Genomic DNA, 25,339 nt, shown 5'->3' on the forward strand with positions numbered 1-25,339 from the left:
GCATGTTTTCGATAAGTCTGAATTGTCTAAGATATGGATACGGAGGATCTGACCCCCCCCCCCCCCAATAAAAAAAAATCTGCGCATGTCCAAAAGAATCAAGGGCGTGTGTTATATATGTAAAAACAAAATTTTATTTCATGAATCGTTAAAGTGTCATTTCTGAAATATTATTTCGTTGTTCAAGGAATTTGTGGTTTTATGTAAAAGTAGAAAATCGGGGGGGGGGGGGGGGGGAAATGCAATTAATACATTTTAAAGAGTTTAAAGTTTGGTGTGAATGAAAGCATGATATTAATTTCTAATTATTCATTACCGGATGTCAAAAAGACCTTTAATTTTTTTTTTTATGAAAAGAAAAATATTTACGAAAATATATATAAAAAAAAAAAACATCTTCTGTTCATGCTTTTTAAACCTTAAAAGAGACGTCTTTTATATAGAAGAAAAATCAAAAAGTTTTTTTTTAGATAATAAAAATGGAATCATATTTGGGAGTATTTTTTTCTGATATATAGTTAAATTTCAAAATTTACCCATCCCGATTAAAAACAAGTTAATCCCGAACTAAGTTGCAAAAAAATTTAAAATCCACAATATTTCTTCGTTTACAGCCAAGAAATCAAAGAAATGAAATGAATTAAACATCTCAGTTTTGGGATGAATTTTTTTTTTCATATTTAAATCACCAATCATTCAAGTCTGCAGGATCAGTTTAATTTCGATCAGATGTGATTCAGTTTTGAAAATTAGCAATATTTCTAAAATGTCGTCTATTTGATTCAATTTCTTTTTTTAAAAGATTATCTTATATTTCCTCTCTTCAAAACACGTAACTTTTGCGTCTCTAAAAATATGAACAAAAGATGTTTTTTTATCTTTTATAAATTTTTTATTAACAAAATAAAACGTCTTATTGACATCTACTGGACAATTTATTAGAAATTGATATCATGCAATTCTTCACACCAAATGTTTGACTCAACAGTGTGTTACTTGCAATCAAAGCAGATTTTCCACCTTCTCATAGAATTACACAAAAAATCGTATAAAATAATTATAAAAGAGCATATATATGTATTTTCATCTTTAAACAACGGAATCATGTTTCAGAAATGTTACTTTAAGGATCCATAAAATGAAATCTTGGAGTAGCTTTCCACCTTACCACCACCCCCCCCCCCCACCCCCACCCCATAACCAAATGATCTAGCCTAGCCTATATATGGAGAGAAAAGAGTTTATTTTATCCAATATTCTTATTACACGACAGAATAATATCATAGATGAAATATATATATTGAATATACATTTATTAATGAATGGACTGGGTGATGGATTGGATTGGATCGCTGCTCTCAGTAAATATAACACTGGACCTGATTTTTCATCATCAGTGCGCTTCAAGTGGTGCAGAAAGGTCAATTTCACGTAAAATGAATAAGTAGGTCGAATCAACTGCGACGTAGAGAAACACTTCCACTCATGAGTGATGAATATTACTATTAGTATGAGCATGTAGGTCGCTTACACAAACATCAAAACAGCTTGCCATCAAAGACACGTTACAACAACTAACGATACGAATCAAGAACATGGAGAATCAAGTTACAGAGAGAGAGAGAGAGAGAGAGGGGGGGGGGGGGCTTTGCAATTACACGATTAAAGCGCAACTTGGGGGGGGGGGGGGGGGGTATTCGTGGTGAGATTAAATGCAAAGCTTCTGATCATGAAGAGATCAACATGCACATGTTAGTTTTCTTAGTTTTCGTGTTATTATTTTTAGTTCGCGTTAAAACTTGACACAAGAATCGCAAAACATTCGCATGAAATGCGTTTGCCGTGAAATTTTTTACATTTTTATTTTATTTTATTTTTTTTTTGGGGGGGGGGGGGGTTGTATATGAATGCTTATACCGTTTTTTTTTAACTTTTTTTTTGTAAGTATAAACTTTTACGACTTTTACAAAACTTTCATGAATAATCATAAATTGCGTAACATTCATGATGGTATGGGAGTTCTGTCGATATAATGTGAATTAAAGTACATTATAATTAGAATACTTTCACCGGTTTAGAATTTTCAAATTTCACAATATTATACCCAAAAATATGTTATAAAACTTTTGAAAAGGTAGAAACTATAAAATCCCCGGCGAGTTTCGAACTCAGGACTTACAGACTCGTGGTGAACCCTCTAACCCACTGCGCTACGCTGTTCAAGGACAATGTCGGGAAAGAAACTATTTATAAAATTACACTAGATTTTATTCTTTATTTCGATAAATAGTACGTCACTACATGGAAGTGTCCCAAACCACCTTAAAGGCTAAATTTCGCGGGGAAAAAAACGCGAAACCTTTGCATTTTGTGCACAGTACTGATAACAATATTCCACACATATTGAATGAGTTTTCAAAACTCTATGGCATTGCAGGTCCGATTCACGCAACATTGTATTTATTAGGATAATAAATAAAGGAAAGAAAAGATTCGCCCAGACACAGTTAGAAATGTATAAACTTTCGAATCTACTGAACACAGCTATTTGAAAACTCCCACGTATGCAGTCTTAAATTCGGCCGCTGACAACGAGGGCGAAAATTTAATAGGGGCGAATATTTCCCTGCATACAACGTTTAATCAAATCACGAGAAGGCGTATTTGATTCATTTGTTTAACAATAGTTAATGCTCGAATTTGTTTCCTATTGAGATAGGCTCAATGGGTTTTCATATTTTAAATATGATTGATGTAGGCTATGTCATTGTTTTATAGGAAATTTTCAAAATAAGTGTTTTTGCCCCCCCCCCCCCCCCCCGAAGTTTCATTTTCCTTTTTTAAAAAAAACAGGAAAATTACTGAATATATGACCCCTTGAAAAAGGTCATTTTCTCTCTCTCTCCCCCTCCCCACACACATTAGAAAATTTTTTTGGATGAGCATAGGTGTGACGCGGCGTGGGCGTGGAGCCGCGTGGAGCGGGACCCATTCGCCTGCTCTGAGAGTAGCAATGTGATTGATGGATGCAGAGTCACCGTTTGATTGAGTTTAAGTTGTAAATCAGTGTGAAGAACTCATTCACTAAGAATGGCTGAATATATCAAATATCTTTGTTTTTCAAATCATTGTGAGTCATAGATCTACTTTTATTATTAGTTATAAATAACAAACAAACGTCTTTTTTCCTTATTTACAGACATAGTGTTTGTCTTGGTATGAAGCTGAGTTTAGTTATACAAGTCACGCATACCACAATTCAAATGGGTAACCGAGTGTTTACTGCGATAACTGTCTACTGCAACTGTACATGTAAATATGACATGACGTTTGATTACCAAGTAATGCACCCAAGTGCAGAAAGCACAGCAAATGTGTACACGTATATTTTCAGTTCAAACTCTGGCATTTCTGTGGTACTTATTCTGTGTAATGGTACATGTATATACTAAATGGTAAAAATTCAATAACTTTTCCTCTACTTTTTCGTCTCTTTTCTCACAATCTGCAGGGGCAGATCCAGTATTTGAAGTAAGAAGGGGTGCAAGTTTTAGCCAGGAGGTCTGGTGGGGGCCCAGGGGGCGATGCCCCAAGAAGCTACTGCATTCTAGAGACTTTGTATAGAATAAAATTGAAGTCTTCAAATTTTGACTTTTGTAATATTTCTTCTAGTGATTATACTTAAAAATACAATAAATACAATTATTTACAATTTTTAAAGGTTTGTAGATTTAAGATCTGCAGTAATCCCTTACAAAAATAAAATGACATTTCCTTTTTTTTTATTTTTATTTTTTCTTTGGGGGGGGGGGGGGGGGGGGGGGGCAGGGGCGATTCCCCCCAGAAGCTCATGGAAGATTTTGTAGGCTAAAATTATTTTCAACTTTTTAAAAAGTTTGTAGATTTGAGACCTGCAGTAATCCCATGAAAACCCTCTGCCTTGCAGAAATGTTAGAAATTTTTCCTACGAATGGCTGCTAATTGATCAGTTTAAAAAAATCAAGTTCAATGGGACGATGTGAATGAAAAAAATTACCATAATAAACATGGAAGAGTCTTTTAAAAAACTAGTTAGTATAACCTATTACTAAGTTTACTAAGGTTTATAATATTGTTTTTATTTTTTATATATTCATATAAATTTAGTAAAGTACGTCATAGTGTATCATATCGAACAGTATGTTGCAATGATGGAAGAGCCAGTACACATTTGACCTCTGACTCTTCTCCATATTTGGTCATGCTTTTGTTTTGTTGTTTATTTCAAAAAAAATTTTCCCCCGGATCTTATATTCATTCAGACACACCTTGTTTAGGTGGGTCTCAGCTCAGCAATTTTTGGGGTTAGAGTAATGATTTTTTTCTTGAAATTATTAGTATGGCGTCTTGTGTGATTAAAAAGCCTCTAAAAATCATGTCTTAATGATTCCTATCACCCTAACCCTAACCTTCTTATCAATATATTTTTTATGTATGCATAGCTTCTTTTTCTCATCAGACTTTTAGATTCATACCTGTTGCACTTGAAAAAAGCGAATAAAAATATCAGGGTTAACATGCATTTTTTCTTTCTACAACTTTTAAAACATTTATACTCCCATTTTGCCTAATCAACTTCATCTTGGACAAAATTTCATTAATTTTTTCCGAAAAATTTAAGTCAGTTGGTTTGTATGTTCTGAAAAATAGTAGAAGTCTTTATTTCTAAGAAATAACTCTATGAGAAAAATAAGTTTACTCGTAAAAACTGCAAGTATACGTGTATCATTAACACAAGGTGTATATAATAATTCTGTGGTTTCCTGATATTGATTACTATACTCTGTCCCGAGTTTTTGCTTCCACCACTTTTTGCTTGATATTTCAATAATAGTAAATTCCTTTGATCACAAACTACGTTCATCCACTAATATAAAAAATCAAAGTACTGAAGAACTGACGGGAGTTGATTTTGTCGATGTTTGTTTATCTTAAATTCAATGATATGTTATTTTGCATGACAAGTACATGTAGTTTCTAATTTGTATTTGAATTACGCACATTTTTATATTAATATGAATTTTTGGACTTTTTCGACAAGAATGTCGAGAAACCCCCATATGAATCATGGTAAATATGATATTTAGAGTAAAATTAAATCAATCAAACTATGTATCAGTAATACAAAATATTTCTCGAAAATTGTATGGATCCAAGCAATGTTGAACACTAGTCTCGTTCAACCAAACGCTCGGCTGACACCGTAAATCTCCGACAAGCATTTACGGAGACAGCCGAGCGTCGAGTTGAACGAGACTATATTGAACTCTGGCGTAGGAATACATACGACTACAAAAAATATTCAAATTGTTCGAACCATTTAAAATCTGACTATTTTCAAGGTATTTATGAATACGATTTCTTGAAAAACAATGCTTTAGCATACATTACATCGAATTCATCAATCATTTTCAAGAACTAAGTCTTGTCAGCAGCAATGATTTGTGCTGAGGTCCAAACACCGTTTCACTTTCGGTTTGTCTGCGTGACTGCATAGGAGAGTTGATTAAAATCAACTCCCAAAAATGTCCAGATTATCTGTTTTGAAACGCCCCCTCTACCGCTTCAGGTTTCAATACACATCCCGAAATTGAAAGTCTACGGAGATTTTGCATTGCAACAGCCATTAATAAGCCCGGATGATAACGTTGAAAAATTGCGCGATGTATTCCGAGTGTATTCCGAATGGAGAAAAGATGAAAACATTTCCCATTATAAATCTCCGTAAGGAATCTGTTTTCGTTCCTGTGAACTTTTGTGAGTGGAAAGGGATAATTGTTCAATGAAGATATCTTGGATATATTCCCTTTTAACAATTTCAACTGTATTTCTTTCACAGGTATGTGTAATTTTATTAAAAACATCAAAAAGTGATGGAAGCAATAACTTGGGACAGACTATAGTTATTTTCAATGCAGTTTATACAGACTTCGAACGTCACTCGATTAGAAATCCACCGTAATACAGAAATGAGTGCAATAAAAGGAGGATAGACGAGGAATAACTCAATAAAAGGTGGATAGAGGAGGAATAACTCAATAAAAGGTGGATAGAGGATGAATAACTCAATAAAACGTGGATAGAGGAGGAATAACTCAATAAAAGGAGGATAGAGGGGAATAACTCAATAAAAGGAGGATAGAGGGGGAATAACTTATAGTAAAAGGAGGATAGATGGGGGAATAACTCAGTAAAAGGAGGATAGAGGGGGAATAGCTCAATAAAAGGAGGATACAGGGGGAATAACTCAATAAAAGGAGGATAAAGGGGAATAACTCAATAAAAGGAGGATAGAGAAGGAATAACTTATAGTAAAAGGAGGATAGAGAAGGAATAACTTATAGTAAAAGGAGGATAGAGAAGGAATAACTTATAGTAAAAGGAGGATAGAGAAGGAATAACTTATAGTAAAAGGAGGATAGAGGGGGAATAACTCAATAAAAGGAGGATAGAGAAGGAATAACTTATAGTAAAAGGAGGATAGAGAAGGAATAACTTATAGTAAAAGGAGGATAGAGAAGGAATAACTTATAGTAAAAGGAGGATAGAGAAGGAATAACTTATAGTAAAAGGAGGATAGAGGGGGAATAACTCAATAAAAGGAGGATAGAGAGGGAATAACTTATAGTAAAAGGAGGATAGAGAAGGAATAACTTATAGTAAAAGGAGGATAGAGAAGGAATAACTTATAGTAAAAGGAGGATAGAGGAGGAATAACTTATAGTAAAAGGAGGATAGAGAAGGAATAACTTATAGTAAAAGGAGGATAGAGAAGGAATAACTTATAGTAAAAGGAGGATAGAGAAGGAATAACTTATAGTAAAAGGAGGATAGAGAAGGAATAACTTATAGTAAAAGGAGGATAGAGGGGGAATAACTCAATAAAAGGAGGATAGAGAAGGAATAACTTATAGTAAAAGGAGGATAGAGAAGGAATAACTTATAGTAAAAGGAGGATAGAGAAGGAATAACTTATAGTAAAAGGAGGATAGAGAAGGAATAACTTATAGTAAAAGGAGGATAGAGGGGGAATAACTCAATAAAAGGAGGATAGAGAAGGAATAACTTATAGTAAAAGGAGGATAGAGAAGGAATAACTTATAGTAAAAGGAGGATAGAGAAGGAATAACTTATAGTAAAAGGAGGATAGAGAAGGAATAACTTATAGTAAAAGGAGGATAGAGGGGGAATAACTCAATAAAAGGAGGATAGAGAATGAATAACTTATAGTAAAAGGAGGATAGAGAAGGAATAACTTATAGTAAAAGGAGGATAGAGAAGGAATAACTTATAGTAAAAGGAGGATAGAGAAGGAATAACTTATAGTAAAAGGAGGATAGAGAAGGAATAACTTATAGTAAAAGGAGGATAGAGGAGAAATAACTCAGTAAAAGGAGGATAGAGGAGGAATAACTCAATAAAAGGAGGATAGAAGAGGAATAACTCAGCATGTTTGACCATAAATATATTTACTATAGTATGAACTTAATAAACGATATCTGTAAATATCTTTAGATGTTGTTCTTTTAATTTTTTCCCCTTAACTTATGTCATTTTCCACAAGGGTCTCCTGTAAAATACTTACTTCTGTACTTAACTCTGTTTAAACTGTATGCTGCAGATGTATACAACAATGTATACTCTGTCCTACCGAAATGTCTTCCACGTGACAATTATACATGCACGAGGTAAACTTGTACTCTACTTATCTTTAGTCAAGGGTTTATCGTGTGAACATATTGCAGCCTTTTGAATGAATTTTGATAGGAATTATGATTATATGTTGACAGATGTGTTCACAGCCCAAGGTTATATTTACACTTCTTACCTTACATGCAATTTTTAAACTGTACAGATGCAGATTCCAGGCACGTAGCATCGTTTTTGAAAGTGGGGGGGGGGGGGGGGGGGCAGACTCATCCAAAAAATCTTGACAAGCAAAAAAAAAAAAAAAAAAAAAGGGACATTTTAACTTTCCAAAAATCTTCAAAAATCCTAATCGGGGGGGGGGGGGGGGGCCTTGTAGTATATAACTTCAATTTCAATCTTATTTTCTTTATTTTCATATCAATTTTTTACATCCCCGAAAAAAGTGGGGGGGGGGGGGGCAACTCCATGATAATTCAATTTTTTATATGTAAATTTTAAAAAATTAGTTGCTGCGAGAAAAAGTGGGGGGGGGGGGGGGCAGGCCCCCCTGGCCCCCCCCCCCCCCCCCCTGATGCTACGTGCCTGGATTCAGAGTCCAGAACAGACAAGTACGTGACATATTATTATAATTACACGAGAAAGACGCGCCAATGAACAGTTTAAAAATTATTTTTAAGTAGTACCAGTACAAGCATTGGTTTAATCTATATTTCTTTTTAAACATTGTATTTTTAACCTAAATATTGATTAACATTGTATGATAATACATATGTTCGGATCCTCCTATACCATCTTTAATATGGTCTACGTAAATTAACTTAACTTGAACTTGTCCTTTACCCAAACTTTGATTGATGTTAACATGGTAGATCAGTTTTGGAAGAATATGCCAGCCAGTCACGTGCAATTTGGAGCTGGTTGAAGCAGCATATATACGGATACCTACTTCGGGGTAAATGCGTACAACATGTCAGAAAACTGTCCAACGGGGTGTCTTATAAAATCAAGACTAAGCGCGTCATCAATATGTAGAGCTAAGTGTGAACCAGGATTAGTAATTTGATATGTATTCGTTGATTAACGTTGCAATCCATGCGGGATTTGTGTCCATTCTAGTTTTTAAAAATAGATATCAAGTTACCAATTATGGTACACAACAGCTTGAACTTTATCATAACAACTATATTTCCTTTGTTTCAATGTAAGAAATTAATTTGAAATTAAAAAAATGAATATTTCCTTTTTTTCACCGAATAGAGTCATCAAATGAATAATTGTATGGAAAACTTTTACATTTGTAAACTCAGAATATATGCATAATTTTTATGTAATACAATCTATAAAACTTAATGAATATAGCTTGACCAACTCAGGACACACGAGGACATAACACATACCACATACGATTGCAAACAATATGCGAAGTCATAGAATTCTTTGATTATATAATTTGATTTTAAGGGGCGATATTAATGCATTACAATACCCTGATTTGTTTTGAATTTTATTTGAACATATTTTATTTTGCAAACTTATTTACAAAAATGGATTAGGCAGCATGCACTGCCTATGTGAGCCTTGTTCATATAAAAGTGCAAGGTAACACATATGTATAACGGGTAAAAATATAAATGACAAATAAAATAATACACTTTTGATAAGATGTAGCATAGAAATATATATTCAGATGGAAAAAACAAGACTGGCAAAAACCGGTTTGAGGAAAAAATCCAAAATAATCCAAAACTTAAATTATACGGTTACAGGATAAGTATACTACTTTTGCGCACATGTATTAGATATATAGCTATAGTTGTGATAATTTTCGCTGAATCTCTTAGATCTTACAATGTAGTCATAAACTAATTTAAATAGTAAAGTATTTTCATCATATGAAATGTCATCAACTCCAAATAACAATGAACCTAAAGTTTCTGGCTTTTGCAAGACTAACATTGATATCTGATAAAAAAAAAAAAAAAGACTGTTTTTTCTTCGTTATATTTAGGACAGACAAAGAAAAATGATATGCATTTTCAGTATTATAGCCACAATATTCACAGATTGAATTTTCAATTTTCACGAATAAAATCATCAAAAAGGTCACCGTTTAAACTACCAGCATTTTTTTTTATTGATAACGTATAATATTTTCTCTGTTATTCTCAAAATTAAAAAGATTATTTGAGGTTTTGAAATATTGTGTCACTACATGTGTTCAACTTCATGGTTCATACTGTATTAAAATCATAACTAAATAATTCTTCAAACTATAAATATTTGTTTGATTTCTTCAAATTATTAATTTCTAAGTAAAATTTTAGCAAACATGTCAGGAAATATATCATTTATGTTTGAGTCCATGTAGTATTTCCAAAATGGCATGTGACATATGGGTCACAAATAAAATAAATAAACATTTTAGGTCCCCATCTTTATATCTAGGTGGTTTTCGGTGATTGACATTACTATTATTTCAGGAGCCAACATCCTTAAGTAAGATGTAGTTCTGACTTGGTGAATGACAAAAGAAAGACCATCATGATTTCTCCAGGAATAAGTGATTTCAGGTGGATGGAATACGTGGTTCTAACAGTTTTAGTTAGTAATCTGGCATCACACCATTAACCATCTTATAAAACAAGATTAATTTATGGACTTTCCTTCTTTCTGACATCTTATCCCACCCTATATCATAATACAATTTTGATCTGGAGGAGTTAAATAATCCTAGCAGCTGTAATTTGAACATCCTCCAAAAAAGTTGATCCCTTCCCTTTCATTACAATTAATTGTCCCTGATTATATCCCCATTATATTACTTTTATTTTGTATACTTAAAAATGTATAAGGATATTTGAATAAAAAGGCACAATGTTCAAGTCTTAATGTAAATTAGCAGTTAGACTTTTTTTTAACGAAAGTTGGAAATAACGAAAATAAAGCTCCATCTTTAAACATTTTTAAAAAAAAACCCATTTCCCTCGCATGCACAAAAATTATTGCTAAAAGTTTGACTCGTAAATTATTAAAATTTGTTCTTTCATACCACTTGAATTAAATTAGTTAATATTCAAACACATGAAGTATTAGTGCGTTTCTAACTGGAAAGGGTTTTTTGTTGTTAATTGTTGTTGTTGTTGGTCATTCAAAATGCACACGTTGATATAGATGTGCAGTTGAGATATTTTGGGAAAAATCGGTTGGCATCACCCTTTTACATCCATACTAACCGCGATGATTGAGTTACCGGTAGTTTATGTAAAATTCAGCGCTTGGTATGATATTTTATCACACTTTCTGATAGGCGAATACATGTACCTATAAGTGCAGAGAGTTTATTCATTATTATAAGCGTACACATTTTAACCATGTGTAGAATTTGTTGAAAATATTAATAAATTGGTTCATAGAACGATGAGAACATTTAAATGTTGTCATCACTTCTCTCTATGACAACCCAAAATACGTCAGTTTTAAAATTGTAATATATGTTGACATGAGTTGTTGATCTTGATTAAGTTGTTTTTAAATATTTTTAATTTATTTTGTCTGATTAATTTGATGTAAATTGACTTGTTTGTTCACAAATAACATGTTTTCTTCCTAAATCGCTTGTCCAAAATAACAATCGTTTTGTGATTGGCGGTGCCTTGTTGATTCTGGGGACCAGGCGTTCTGGTCTCTTCTAGAACCTGCATTTAGCGTCATCATTTGAATGACCTCCAACTAATCAAAACAAAACTTGACGTCACATGTATTTTTAGATTCGTCAATCAAAAAGGGTACATCTCAGAAGTTTAATCGATTTTTGTAGCCCAATCATGACTGTGTATGTATTATAAGTGTCTACAAACGTATCTTTACAATTTCTATCTTTTCATATTCTGACACCTTCCATAATCTCTCCCTATGGTGGGCGCGTTTTACTCTGAATTGATTGGTCAAAATATCAATGACATCATCAGTCACGAGCACCTGACTGAGTTTCCCGTACTTTCTATAGAACCAAAACAATCGCCATGATGGTTGAAGAAATGTTGTAAACATTGAGGAAAAAGTATCAGAAACTATCATTATATCGTGAAATATCAAACTGACAGTGCGCAATTTCACAACATAACGCTATTGGAAATATACTGGACTTCAATTTTGACGGTAAGTGAATATGTTTTACAGGTTAATTTTTCATTTGTAGTTTTATAACGTTTACGGGGTTGAGCACCTTGGGTATAAGAAACAGGATATGATGAAATGTTAATGAGGCCCCAGCTCTGAATTTGTGTTATGCTTAATACATCTATTTTGCATGCTTAAGACATCAATTTGTTTGTTTACAACAAAACGTGGACAAAATGCTTTCATCACGTTTTTGATCACGTTCATGACCTTTGAACTGTCACGTTGACGTATGACGGAGCTGGAGAATTCCACACTCCGCCACCCGCGGGCAAGACTGTTTATGTTCCAGCTGTAACAGTAAAAAAAATGTCACCTGTTTTGTGATGTCACAGGACCAACATACGTCAGAGCTCAAATCAGTATAGGGAAGCTTCCCTGAAGCACACGATGTGTGAGCTCGCCATATTCACACCCGTCAGCAATTGATTTCATTCAGTTTCATTTGACTCAAGTGAAGGAGCAAGTGGTTAGATAGTGTAGTGAATAAGAAATATTGAATGACATGGTCGCCAATTCACCTGTTGGTGCGACTTGCATGGACTTGGGTGTGAGAGTTGGAGGAAGCAATGGACCCCACTCACGTGTTCCCGCGCCTGCGGGGTCCGCTCCTCCGATTTCTCGGACGCAGTGCTTGCGAACTCTGGAAAGATGGAACTCTTTTCCACCACCCGATGGGTAATTTAAATATTTTGGATATTTCTTTTTTACCCATCTTTAATTTTTAGATTAAAAAAAATATACATATGGATAATAATGATATGTATTACTATACTTATTTTAATTTATCAAACTTTCGGACTTGTCGACTCTATTTTTATTTCTATGGTATGGTAAATTGCATATGTTTAATTGATAATTGGAGTTCATAATAGACTTTAAGTATTTAATTCTTATATATATAATTATTCCTGGAAGAAACAGAATACTACAATATCAATTGAGGTATTGATTTAAAATAACAGAAGTTTCTTTTTTGATTATTTAGAGATTTTTTTTTCTTTTGTGCACTTACACTGCACTAGCTTTCTGCTTTATTGAAATTTATTCTAGGCAGGTTTTTTTTGGTGCACCAGCTTTAACTGTGATGGTTTTTTTTTATTAAAACAGAGACTAAGTTTGAAGATATAATTTGCAAATTCAACTGTTAAAGGTTGAAGTGTAAGACTACCACACCCATTGTTTTTTGGTGTTGTTACGTTTCCTAATGAGGATTATTCGGGGCATTCCCTACCATGCTTGTATAGATCTATGTCAGTTTTACAACTAGGTCTGTCACACCACACTAGGCAGCCAGGCACGTGTTTCAGATCATCTTCTGGCCTTAGCTATGTACATCCAATCGCGGCCCTGCAAGTTGTGGGTGCGTTAGTATGTTACTTCCATTATTTTTTGCCCATGGTTTGTTACTTAATAATCATTAATTAGGGTAGAACCATTAGAGAATTGTCATTATTTATCTTCTTTCATTAACAACCTAATCTTTAATTGGTTTGACATTTTGCTTAAATAAGATAGAATGTAAAAATGATTTTTTCTAATTATTACAAAAGGTCACAATTAGTTCGATATTTGATTTAATGCCTTCACTGCCAGTTTTAATGTAAGAATAGGGATCTGATGAGAAATTTATCTAATATAAGAGACCTTTTTCCTTGTTTGTTACAAATTAAGGAAGGATTGTATCAGGGTTCAGTTTAAATGACCCATTTTATTCTTTGGTGTCCCTTTTTTTTGACATGATGAAGTAGAAGAGATTTAAAGTTATGAACGATTTTTCTTCCAGAGGGAAGCATTGATTCAATTAGTGTTATGTTAAAGTTACCTCAACCCACCACATACCATAAAATTGCTGCAAAGAGAAAAGAATTTCATGAAGTTTATATTTTCCCTAGATATTCTGTATTCTGGCTGAAAAATTCCCTTCCTTACCCTGAATACCTCTCTTGGAAATTTCATGAGAAGTATTTAAAAAATATTTAAAAAAGAAAGTGTAAATATATATTATTATTTTCGGGGATGATAATTGATTTTCATATTTTTTCGACTCCTATGACCTTGACCCTGTTGACAATTCTAATTTTAGAAAGATTACTCAAAAACATAAATAAGAGTTATGTGCGAAATAACAAACATGTTCTATTTTATTGTCTGGGTGAGTCATGTAATGCAATACTGAGATGTGTTAATTGAACAATCCTTAAAATCAGATGTCAACTAACTAATAGTTAGTCATCACACAGGAGAATTTATGGAAAGTAATTTATAAGTAATGAATATAAATCATGTAGGTAAGTTTATCCATCCTGTGACTAGGGGGTTGGGGGTGTTTAGGGTTGGGGATGGTAGCAATTCTTCCCCCTGAAACACCTTTGTTCCGTGTTTGCAGTAGATGTTCTCATTATTCACTTTCATAGATTTTTTACATTGCTGAGCAATTACTGTGAACTTGGATTTTATTCATGTCAAAACGTAAAAGGATTTTGCAAGGTTATAGGAAACTTTGTGGTTGCAAATATTTCTCACCGCAAATTTGTTAAAGATCAGTGACAAATGGCTTGGTTGTAAATTTAGTTTTACTACGAAGAATCATGAAATACAGTGTTTGGGAATAGATATTGGTTCTCACCATGCCATGGAGACCTACAGCCTTACCAAACAATGACTGTTGACTGTATCATTAAAGACCATAACACCGCCAATGTTACCATCAATTCAGACCAGCATCCTTCAATTACACCTCTTTGGGTCCCTCTGGCTGAGTTTATCATATATTCACAATATTGATACATTGTTAGAATTTTTGTAACATAATGGAGTTGTTTCCCATTAGATCAAATATTTTCAGAAGAGATTACAACGTTGAATATTTTTTCTGTGTTGTAATTTAGGAATTATAGTATATTTAATGATTTTTTCAAGCTTAGCTGCTCAAATCTCAATAGATGATACACTGCCCTATATTTAAATCAGGATTTGTAAAAAGGAGGGTTGTCAACTTGTCATGAATGCTGAAGTTGTGTTGCGATTGCAGCGTCCTGTAGTCACTGTAATACCAAGAGCAGGTGTTGCTAAATAAGGATAATTCTCAGACTGCATGCAGAGACAGGCAACAAAATTAATGCATCATGGTAATTCTCAAGTTCTTTGTGAGATTGCCATAAATAGATCAATGAATTTCATTTTTGAATAACTTCTTCGCCAAATGATGTGATCTATCACCTGAGTACTCAGACTGTCATGCTCAGCCATGTGTGAACGTAGAATGTGTTATGTACAATCAGACTCCAATATGCAAATAGGTCTGAATGTATTTAAAAATTTATTTTCGGCATTCATTCCATAATATAGAGAATGTACCAGCTGTATCAGTGATATTGATATCTTCAACCATCCAGGCCCCGAGTTGGACAGATAAATTTATGAAGATCATGATATGATCCTTTCTTTAGGTATATGCTAAGTCGGACTTGTATGGGCATGTAGCTGGAAATATCTAATGCAATATAGGACAGGGACTAACCCAAGAGGCTCTGCCGGGCAAATTGTGCTGAGTCTGTTGTTTACTTGACTCAGCTTGTTAACTTGTAACTTGATATTGTACAACTCTGCACCTTGTTGTCCTAAAGTTTTTTTCCTGGATGGTTTCAAGGTGATTTGCATTTTATTTGTGTCCCGTAAATGATGTTTTTCCTGGTCGATATGCGCATTGTTTGTCCCAAAAGTATTCTGTGTGTCTGTTACGGAGGTTAAGCATATGTTTTTAAAACATTTATAGCAACACTGGGTGCCCTAGATAACAAGGTCAATGCAGTTGTTTGTTATTTACCTAATATATGATTAAAAATAAAATTTAAGTGTTTTGTTTTGATTGTGACTCTGAACGTGACCAAAAATGTGACTTAAATGTAAATGACAAGGAATGCTTTAGTTTGCATTATTTCTACTTTGGTGTGTGAGAGAGCTACACGTGACTGACATGGAAGCTTCGAGACTAAAATATCAGGGGCCTGTTTGCAACAAAGTTCAAAGGTCAGATATAAGGGGAGGGGCACTACCCCACCTGTTTTGATTGGTTGAAGGGTATTCTATTGATGAGTTGTAAAGCTGTTCTGATCTTGGTTGACCTAGATAAAGCTATTTGTTCTGGAAAATTCCCTTGTGCTAAAAATAGACTGATGGTATGTATAAAAGGGCTGTCGAGCTTGTTTACTGCATTATTTAAATGTGTAACGGGTATAGAAGCACGTACGAAGTAAGTGAATGTTTCCTTCTGTAGGAAGTTTTTGCTTGAATCTGGAGACGTTTCATTGTTTTGCTTGCTATAAAGCAGAATTTTTCAAGCGGAGATGGCAAAGTTGGAGAGCAATCTTTTTTTTTAAATGAAATTTCGTATTCAGAGTTGGAAGTGATGCAAATGCAAAAAACTACAAAAATATGTATGGGTGGAAAATAAAAAAGATTTGTTTCGCATGGAATTATGACACCAACAGTAAATATTATATTGCCAATGAGATGAAATGACTTAAAACACAAACTAATACTGCTCTATAGCCAAGTTCATCATGAAACAAACCCATTAATTTTTCTGTAGCAATGTGATATTTACTTTATATTTTATACACTTTGTAGATTTAAAATGGACATAAAAACATTCCTTTCTGCTTATCAAGTAAGTTACTGTTATTGAATATTGTAGTGTACTGACCCGACAAAGTCTCCCCCTCTATACACACAACTGCAAAGAACTGAGGGCACCTGTATACAGAGGAACTTGTCTGTCGCATAATCCATACCGATCCTCTGTCGCCACGCCCAAAATCAGCCCCGGGGTGCACCGTATCGCCTCGCGTCACAACAACCTACACCTTACAATACCTCTAAAGCCACCACCCAGGAAGGCAGTCCTTGGTGCACCTGGGTCGTCGTGGTTACATCGCCCGGTCCTGTCCAGGCAACACTCACTTGTCACGCCCCTACAGCTCATGACAGTCGGGGCCAAACCGGGCACTTCCAAGGTACATAACTCTCTGTGGGTAATGGTACTTGCATGTTTAGCAAATTCTTTTGAAAGCTTCTGTTAATCACTTCGATTGATTATAGTACCAGACAAATCTGCTGTACAGATTAAATGATAAACATGTTGAAACCATATTAATTAATACACGCTAATTAACACCTCTGTTTCAGTGTCTACCTTTTGTAAACGTGTTAATTTTTTTTTTTTCATGTAACTAGAAATCGATTCTAGATTTTACGCGTAGAGCCCTGAATGTACATTGTGCGCATCTCCAAGTAATGAGGGATTTATTTTTGGCCGTGTTTATTCTGTTATGCCACAAGGGCCTTGATCCTTATTGTCCTGTAATGAACTTTCTGTTTAGTCTTGTACTAGGAAGTAGATACTGTGGATATTCTAAGAATTTTCGAATTTTTTGGGGAGTCGTGTTACATGTTGATAGTCTTAGAATCTGTTTTTGAATAGATCAACCCCTCCTACCCCAATAAGTTTAATGCAGGGATGGACAATCTTTTTTCGAATTTTTTGGGGAGTCATTGTGTTTTAGGATACAGATTGGTATAGTATTTATTTTGTTGATAGGCGCAATAGGGGGTACCACTAAATTATACACTCCCAGCATGTGTTTCCATTTCTAAAGGAATGTGTAGATGTTGTTATAATTTTAGTGTTCAGTGCATAAGTGTTAGTTAACATAAGTGCTACTATGTCAAAATCAGTACAATGTCATTAGGTCAATCCATGGAGGTTAACAGGCAATGTAAGTACAGAAAGGTTAACTACGTCATCTTACGTCGGATCAAACTTTGCCCCGCTAAACTCAAAACCCACTAATTTATTCAAACGTGGCAAATTTATGGGGAGGTAATCACAGTTATAAAACTGCTAGGAAATTGAATTATTATTATGATTATTGGAAAATATAAAAGTGAAATGTCAGTAGATGATTATTATTGTGTAGAGAAACTTACCATATAATTTAAAATGAACCAATCCAGTAAAAATCCTGAAAAACTTGCTGATTTGATTGTTTACATCTCTGAGTGAATATTGATGTCAAGAGGTTGTTGTCCTGAGTGGGGGTTCATGAGGTGGTCAATGACCCAGAATGAGGCTCTGTCCCCGAGAGTTCAATAACCCCACAGCTAATGCCTAGTACTAATTGGTAAACAATCAGCTGTTTGACAAAATGTTTCTAAGTTCAGTGACTCCAGATATCATACTTTAATTTAAGAAGATTTTATTTATAACTATTGTTTTGCGAGTTCTTCCGTACCAAGTTTGCTCCCCCCTGTACTATTTAAATATCAGGTGAACCCTCAGTACTCCCAGGAACCTTGAGTAGGAACTTTATCTCTGTATATCATATACCGGTATATCTATCAGTGAACTTTATTTTGGTTTTGTTTGTAGCCCAGAGGAGACATGGATTTTTTGAGTGGTGACTACTCTAATGGCCCACTCTATGACCACACTGTCAGTGGGGAGGTTAATATGATGGACTCCACAATTTTCGCGTCCAGTCCAAACTCTTTATACATGTATGAACAGGAGAAAAATGACATGCAGAGTTTCAGTGACACTTCCTGTAATGGCAGTATGACGAGCCTCCTTAATGAGGAGCCGTTTGAGCTTAAATCACAATACGAGAATTCGTGTGACATTTCAATGCCTGCTAGTGGAGGGAGCACAGTGACAACCACAAGCAGTGCTACTGGAACATTCTCTGACAGTTCTTGGGTGAACAATGCCGCCAGTCAGTCATCCAGCTCAAATCTAGTCAAATCGGAGGAATTCGAACCAACCTTGGCTGAACTGAACACGGTCACATCAGAGGAGAATACCATGATGGACATTAGTAGCATCACAGATTACATATCCCCTGAAAACATGCAGCAGCTGGACCTTCTGCTCTCTGCAGCTCAGCAGTCCTTCACAAACGGGGATAACAGCAGTGCGGCCAGTGAACTCAAACAAAATTCCAGCGATCGCGGCCGCAGTAATTCAGCCAGCGAGATGTCCAGAACATGGACCACGACATCCCCTACACAGGATAACAAGCCCGTGTTTTCTGGTGACATTAAGCCCAGCTATCAGCGACAGCCTCTGCCGAGTCACCGGCTCAGGCACTCTAGTGCATCCTCCTTCTCCAACAAACACCCTCAGAAATCCACCATAGAGTCCTCACAACTCCATGAACTCTTGTCAAGGTCAATTCGACCTGTTACCGTGACAACCATGGAAAACTCAGTAGCCACCTCAACTCCCTCAAAGCTTAGTCCAGGAAAACGGAAACTGGCAATGTCTCTTGAGGAGGAATCCAATTCTGTGGATAAAAAGTGGGAGGAGATCAAACAACTGTTGTACCCAGAGGAGAAACACTCTCCCTGTCGGTCCAAGTGTAAACGCCAGAGTCTTGGTGAGTTACTTTTTAATGATTTTACTGTTTTTAAGGAGAATTGTATTTCACCCCCACCACCCACCCCCACACAAAGTGGAGGGCCTGCTTACCATAAGAACAGTAAAGCTCAACTTTGTGTTGAAATCGCAAAAAATTGAATGATAAATCGAGTAAATGAAAACTTACTGAATCAGAAAACTTTGACTTGAATAACCATAATGGGTTGAATTAAAATGCTTCATGAAAATTCTACAATCTAAAAATGTTTTATTTCTGAATTTTGTTTTATCTCAGATTTTATTGGAAATTTTATTGCAGATTAGGTTTAGAACGTAAGCTAGGGTAGAGAAATGTACGTCATGAACGTAGGAGATGCTGTTAATCAAACCAATTTAAAGTCACGTAGGAAATACACAGGCTGCACGTGTAAATCTAACCAATATAAAATGTACCGTGGAAAAATCTATAGGCCACTCCTCCTATTGATTCTAAATAATTTGTGTTGATGATAGTACTATAGGTGTGATGACATCATTATCACTTGCAAGATGCTGGCACTTTTTCTTATTTTTTGAAAATTAAAAATAGCATCAGTAGATGTTATATATATGTGTGTTCTATTTTTGGGCAGATAAAAATGTGTCAATATTAGGGTGTGTCTTCTTAAAATACAGTTCATTGTAAACACAAACTGTGAATGAATTTGAATTATGTTATTTTCTGTAAATAATCTGTTCATAATGAATGAATATTTAATTCTCAGATACATTGTATTAATAATAACTTCATAATTCCTTATATTTCAAATTCAAATTGATGCCCCTCTCTCTTCCCCCCCCCCCCCCTTTCAATTTTCATACATATCTCCAAAACCTGGGTTGTGGTTCCCGCATTTAAACCCTTTGATATAAAAAAAATAAACCCTCAATGTCTAAAAACATTCCCAAGGCCGTATCTGTGTGCTATTTGTAGTAAACACCTATCCAGTTCTGTCTGGCTTTAAAGCGAAAGCGTAAACACGCTGTCCGACCTGGATTTTTCCCTAGTTTCTGGATATTAGGTCCCTGCCTTGTTGTCCTCCTCGGCAGATGTTAGGAGGTAAATTTTGTAAACATTGTGTCAATAAGAGACTAGACTAATCAACAACTAAAGTAAGTGTTGAATAGTTGACAAATGTTAAGCGTTTATGTAAGCATAGCTGTCTCCACTGACCTTACATAGATTGGGTTCATAAGAACTTTTAGGAAATTGAATACTTGGTGTTAGGAGTTAAATTACAATTAATTAGCTAAATAAGTTACAAAGCGACCCGTATAATCTAATCAGTGGTAGAGATACAATTTTTTTTTAACCGGCATGGGCCCTCCATTTTGTTCTAAATTAAAGACAAATTTCTGCTTCGTAGATGGAGAATGAATTATAAGGAAAACAATGCTACCTTTGTTTAACTGTGTGTGACATCGTTGTGGTTAGAAGATTAAAGTTAAAATGAGAGATTTAGAACGGAGATTGATGCCCGGTTTACTGCTGGCATTGTCTACCTTGTTTTGACAATTTTGTTGAATTTTGGTAATTAATTGTTTGTTTTCTTCCAATTTTTTTCTCAGATTCCACCAGCTCTGCTCCTTCTTTTGAGGACTCTGATTCTGACTCCGATGTCAATGATTTTTCAGACTCAGGTAAAAGAAATTCATTTTTATCTAAAATAGGTCAATCCCATTTATCAAAGAAGAAAAAATGTGTATTTATGTGTGGTAATGATAATCTGCATTTCTTTTCTTTTAACCATAAAAAATGGATACTGGTACCTCTGTACCAAATAAATTCAAAATGTTTACTGTTATTTTATGTGAATGACATTGCTGATGATATTTCAAAAAAAACATTCCAAAACATGGTTATTATAATTTATGGAAAAAATCAAGGTTGAAAGATACCACTGATTATAGATGTAATTCTGACTTGTAGACTCAGAAGGAAGTCAGGAAGAATGGAATGCTGGGAGATCGTCTCGCGAGTCCCGCCAACATCGGAAGGATCAATACTTCTGGCAATACAACATTCAGTCCAAGGGTCCCAAGGGAAAGCGGGTCAAGTTTGGGATGGAGGAAAACCCACACAAAGTCCAGGATTTTGAGGACCCAGTTTTCGACTCTTCCTCAGCCTCTCAGCTCGGAACGACCATTCGTCACGGAGGGAAAGCTCGTAAAGGGGACGGAAACGACGTCTCACCCAATCCCAAAAAACTTGTCCAGATCGGGTCTCAGATCAAAAAGCTTAACAAACAGATCAACAGCTTTGCGCCACTCAGTGAACTCCCTGTGTCCACGAGGAACAAGTCCAAGAAAGAGAAAAACAAACTGGCTTCAAGGTAATTGTCAGGGACCTAGAAATCAAAACATTTCATTGATAATTAAGTGATCTCTGATAAGTGAACATCAAAACTTATAAATCAAGTTCCTTTTCTTTACAGAGCCTGCAGATTAAAGAAGAAGGCCCAACACGAAGCCAACAAAGTTAAGTTGTATGGATTGGACATAGAACACAAGCAGCTGTTGAACGTTATAGATACCATCAAAGAGGATCTCCACAACTTCATCGTCAAGAAAGGGCCACAACTCAAGTTCTCAACCCGACTACAGAACCTGGTCAAGGAAAATTTGAGTAAGTATTCCTCAGTGTGTTGGTTTTAGTGTAGCCCTTAAAATAAAATAAAATTCAAATTTTATCGTTGCACTGTTTACTTTTGTTTGCTATTAATTTTTCTATCTTTTTTGCAGCAATTCAAGTCGCAGGGAACACTACAGAGTACGTCAATACGGTCATCACCAAAGTGGAGGCCGGGGACCCAAAAGGAGGCTTGGACAGTTCCAAGAAATCGCGAGTGCAGAATGAACATACTTGAATCTTGTCACGTGAACTTAGCATAATAAGGCATTCATGATCAGGTTGTGTAATCCCGGTGACGACGAAGCGGCAGTGTGATCGGCAAAGAGACAGTCTGGCCGCGGGTAAAATTCCCTTACCAAACACAGTGCTGAGTAGATGTGAATATTTACAGGTCTCATAGAATTGGTGCACATTTTCCTAGTGTATTTAGTTTCTTGTTGTTCCTGATTTTTTTTGTGGATATTATTCTCAGCATGCCATATTACTTCATGAGTGAAGTGCTTTAATGTACAAAACAAAAGCTATCTAAATAGCATTCAATGATTTGTAACAATAGAGAGTATAGAATTCTGTACAGTCATTATTTTATCTTTTTAAGATATATCTTAGGCTTGTATACAAAGGTACATTGTACATATGTATATATAGATAATATACTGTAGATAAGTAAATGTGCAATACACAGAGAGAGAGAGAGGGAGGGCCATTGTTTATAAGGTCCCTGAATCTACAGTGTAAATAATATTCTTTGTACACAGTTTGAATTCATTTTGTTTGTTATATTTTAGTTATCATGTTATCAGTGCTAGATGTACATATTTATACTGTTGTAATAAATTTGTTGTACAAAAAAAAATCCTTTTTCCATTGGGGAGCACCTTTAAGTGTACAAGTGGGATGTACAGTGTGTATACAGTGTGTGTGTACATGTAATGTGTGTACCGAGTGTCATTACACACCTGGTTTAAGGATCATGATGCAATCTTAGACTTAAGTCAAAAATTGTACAATGTCTTAATGGTTTTTCATTGAAACCACTGTCAAAATTGAAAAGCTTTTTAAAAGAGTCTTGACATAGCGTTGTCAATTACAAATTTCAATTGTCATTTTAGGATAAAGAATCATTTTATGACTGACTGAAAGTTTGATTTAAGTCTGAAATTGCCTTGTGATCCCGAGGCCTGGTGTTCTCTCCCGGTCAGTAGATGACACTTCCTGTCCCATAGGCCAGACATTTTCTGTTGCTGGATGAGTTGACTGGCTGGTTTGGAGAATGTTGACATCAAACTTGTTTCTGTTGGTTAGATCTGTTAAATTTGATGCATTTTCTGTATGGATGTCAATATTCTGTCTGTGTGAATCAATATTTCGGGGGGGTTTTTGTGTGTGTGTTTTTTAAAAAATATCAGTAAAAATATCGGGGGACATGTTAATACAGTGTCTTGAATCAAAATACATTCTGTTGGAAGGATTGTACCATAATTTTTTTTTTTGTGGAAGAATTGTGAAAGATGTTGCGTTTTATACGTATATGTGCATTGTTTGGTTAGACATGAAGATTCCGGTCTATATTTGTGATTGACATTCGCCTCATTTCATTCTATTACCGGTAATTAGAATTTATCTACCACTTGTTGTGGTGAGTGATGGAAAGAGTTGCCTTCTCCTGGAAGCTTTGTGTGGCAGAAACTTGTTTGTTTGTTATTGTTACATCTGTTTACTTGTTTATCTGTTATTTATGTCAAATGCTCAAATGTTGTCTCATCAAAAAATCCAAACAGCGTAAAATGTGCCGAGTACATCTGTACTCCAGTCGTGTCATCTGAATCTGTTAAATTAATGACTTGATGTTTTCTGCTTTCCGTGACACAAAATAGTGATTAATTTTTGATTGCACGTAGAAATTGATTCCTTTTATTTGTTAATGATTATCTTTCGCTGTCTGTGGTAATATTAATGGATTTGATAGCTTTGACTAATGTTAATTAATTACTTTACTGCTATAAATATAATGATCAGTGTTATGGGCACTGAGAAATGGAACTTATTAAAACAGAATTATTCCAACATATTCAAAAATAAATATGTCGTTGAACTTTTAATTTTTTTCTTGTTTTCTTTTTGCGTCGCCTGATGGCGAGATTTACGGCCATGCTGTCGAGACTTGGTGCTATGTGTGGTCTGGGTCATGTATGTTCTCTTGGTTAGGATCAATGTGAATTAATACCAGTGAAAAGGGCGTAGTGTAAAAGTAGGTCTTGTCTTCTATAAGGTTGTGTGGATTGGACAGAGATCTTAGGAGATTCCATAGACTTACAGCCAACAATGTTTTAAATAGATGTGTGTTTTAATTTGTTTCTATTAGCAATATGGTGCATAATCATGTCTGTATAATTCTTTGATCATCGCTGTGACACAGAATACAGAAGATGTAGTAGTTAGTTTAAGATTTCAGTGCATATTCCCCATCAATTTACACGGCTGTTCATTTTTTAATTGGATTACTAACTATAAATGTGTAATGAGAACTATGTTACAAACATTTTAACAAGATTTGTTCCTGAATGACTTTAGTTACTACTGGGCTTTCACTATGTCAGCAATATCTTGTATCACAAATCAAATACACATGTACCTTGTAAATGGAATAATTATCATTGTGACCTGTTTAGAAAATGTTACTCTTTAAATAAATTTTGTAAAAAACACAGCAAGTTTTTTTGTTCAAAACAGATGAAAGTGAATGGGCAGAAGGGTCATGAACCCTTGACACATGATGACCTTGTCTACAAGGAAACTCAAGGTCACCAGGTCATGGTCTGAACAGGACAGTCTGTCATGATTATTATGCATATATTTGATGGAATTAGATCTTCATGGAAAACTGCATATGCTAGAAATATTCATTTTCAAGATTGAGTTTTTCATGTTCATTTATTGAAAGCCAATTTGAAATTAAATCATGTTTATGACAGACCATTTTTACGTTCATTTAAAGGGGATGTGGGGCCATCTTGTACATTTGAGGATAAGAATGTAAACATTTCTTGAACTGGCTTGGTTCTGTCCAAACTGACCAAAACTGTTGCCAAAAGATCATTGTCACATAATGGGGGAGCATGGGGTATGTCAGTTTTTCTTTCATTTAAAAGATTTTCAAATTTTCTCTTCACAAATTCTTTTGTTTAACATTGAAACACTTATGATGTTTCAATTTTTTGGAAGAGGATTTTAGAAAGCTTTTTCTTTATATTCCTACATAAAATTTCAAACCTCAGTGTGGCCCCACCTTACCCCTGGAAATCCTTATTTGAACAAACTTGAATCTACACTACGTGAGGTTGCTTGTACACAAATTAAGTTAAGATTTTCTGGCGAAA

At 34.9% G+C, this 25,339-nt stretch overlaps 1 protein-coding gene across 5 annotated transcripts; it reads left to right on the plus strand.

Annotated features, from left to right (window-relative positions):
• Positions 1-11,688: 11,688 nt before the first annotated feature.
• Positions 11,689-24,667, plus strand: LOC128168489 (protein CREBRF homolog). Of its 5 annotated transcripts, none has more exons than XM_052834691.1 (7): positions 12,017-12,546; positions 16,568-16,886; positions 18,302-19,307; positions 20,897-20,968; positions 21,258-21,660; positions 21,763-21,953; positions 22,070-24,667. In XM_052834691.1, the coding sequence occupies exons 1-7, from the start codon at positions 12,374-12,376 to the stop codon at positions 22,192-22,194; spliced, it is 2,289 nt and encodes a 762-aa protein (XP_052690651.1). In that variant the 5' UTR covers positions 12,017-12,373; the 3' UTR covers positions 22,195-24,667. The 5 variants fall into 5 exon arrangements, with proteins under 5 accessions (XP_052690656.1, XP_052690651.1, XP_052690653.1 ...); XM_052834693.1 differs by lacking the exon at positions 12,017-12,546 and adding an exon at positions 14,221-15,900; XM_052834695.1 differs by lacking the exons at positions 12,017-12,546; positions 16,568-16,886 and adding exons at positions 15,930-16,123; positions 16,501-16,540.
• Positions 24,668-25,339: the final 672 nt, after the last annotated feature.

The sequence above is a fragment of the Crassostrea angulata genome, unplaced genomic scaffold, assembly GCF_025612915.1.
Source record: "Crassostrea angulata isolate pt1a10 unplaced genomic scaffold, ASM2561291v2 HiC_scaffold_1, whole genome shotgun sequence".
Lineage (NCBI taxonomy): Eukaryota > Metazoa > Mollusca > Bivalvia > Ostreida > Ostreidae > Magallana > Magallana angulata.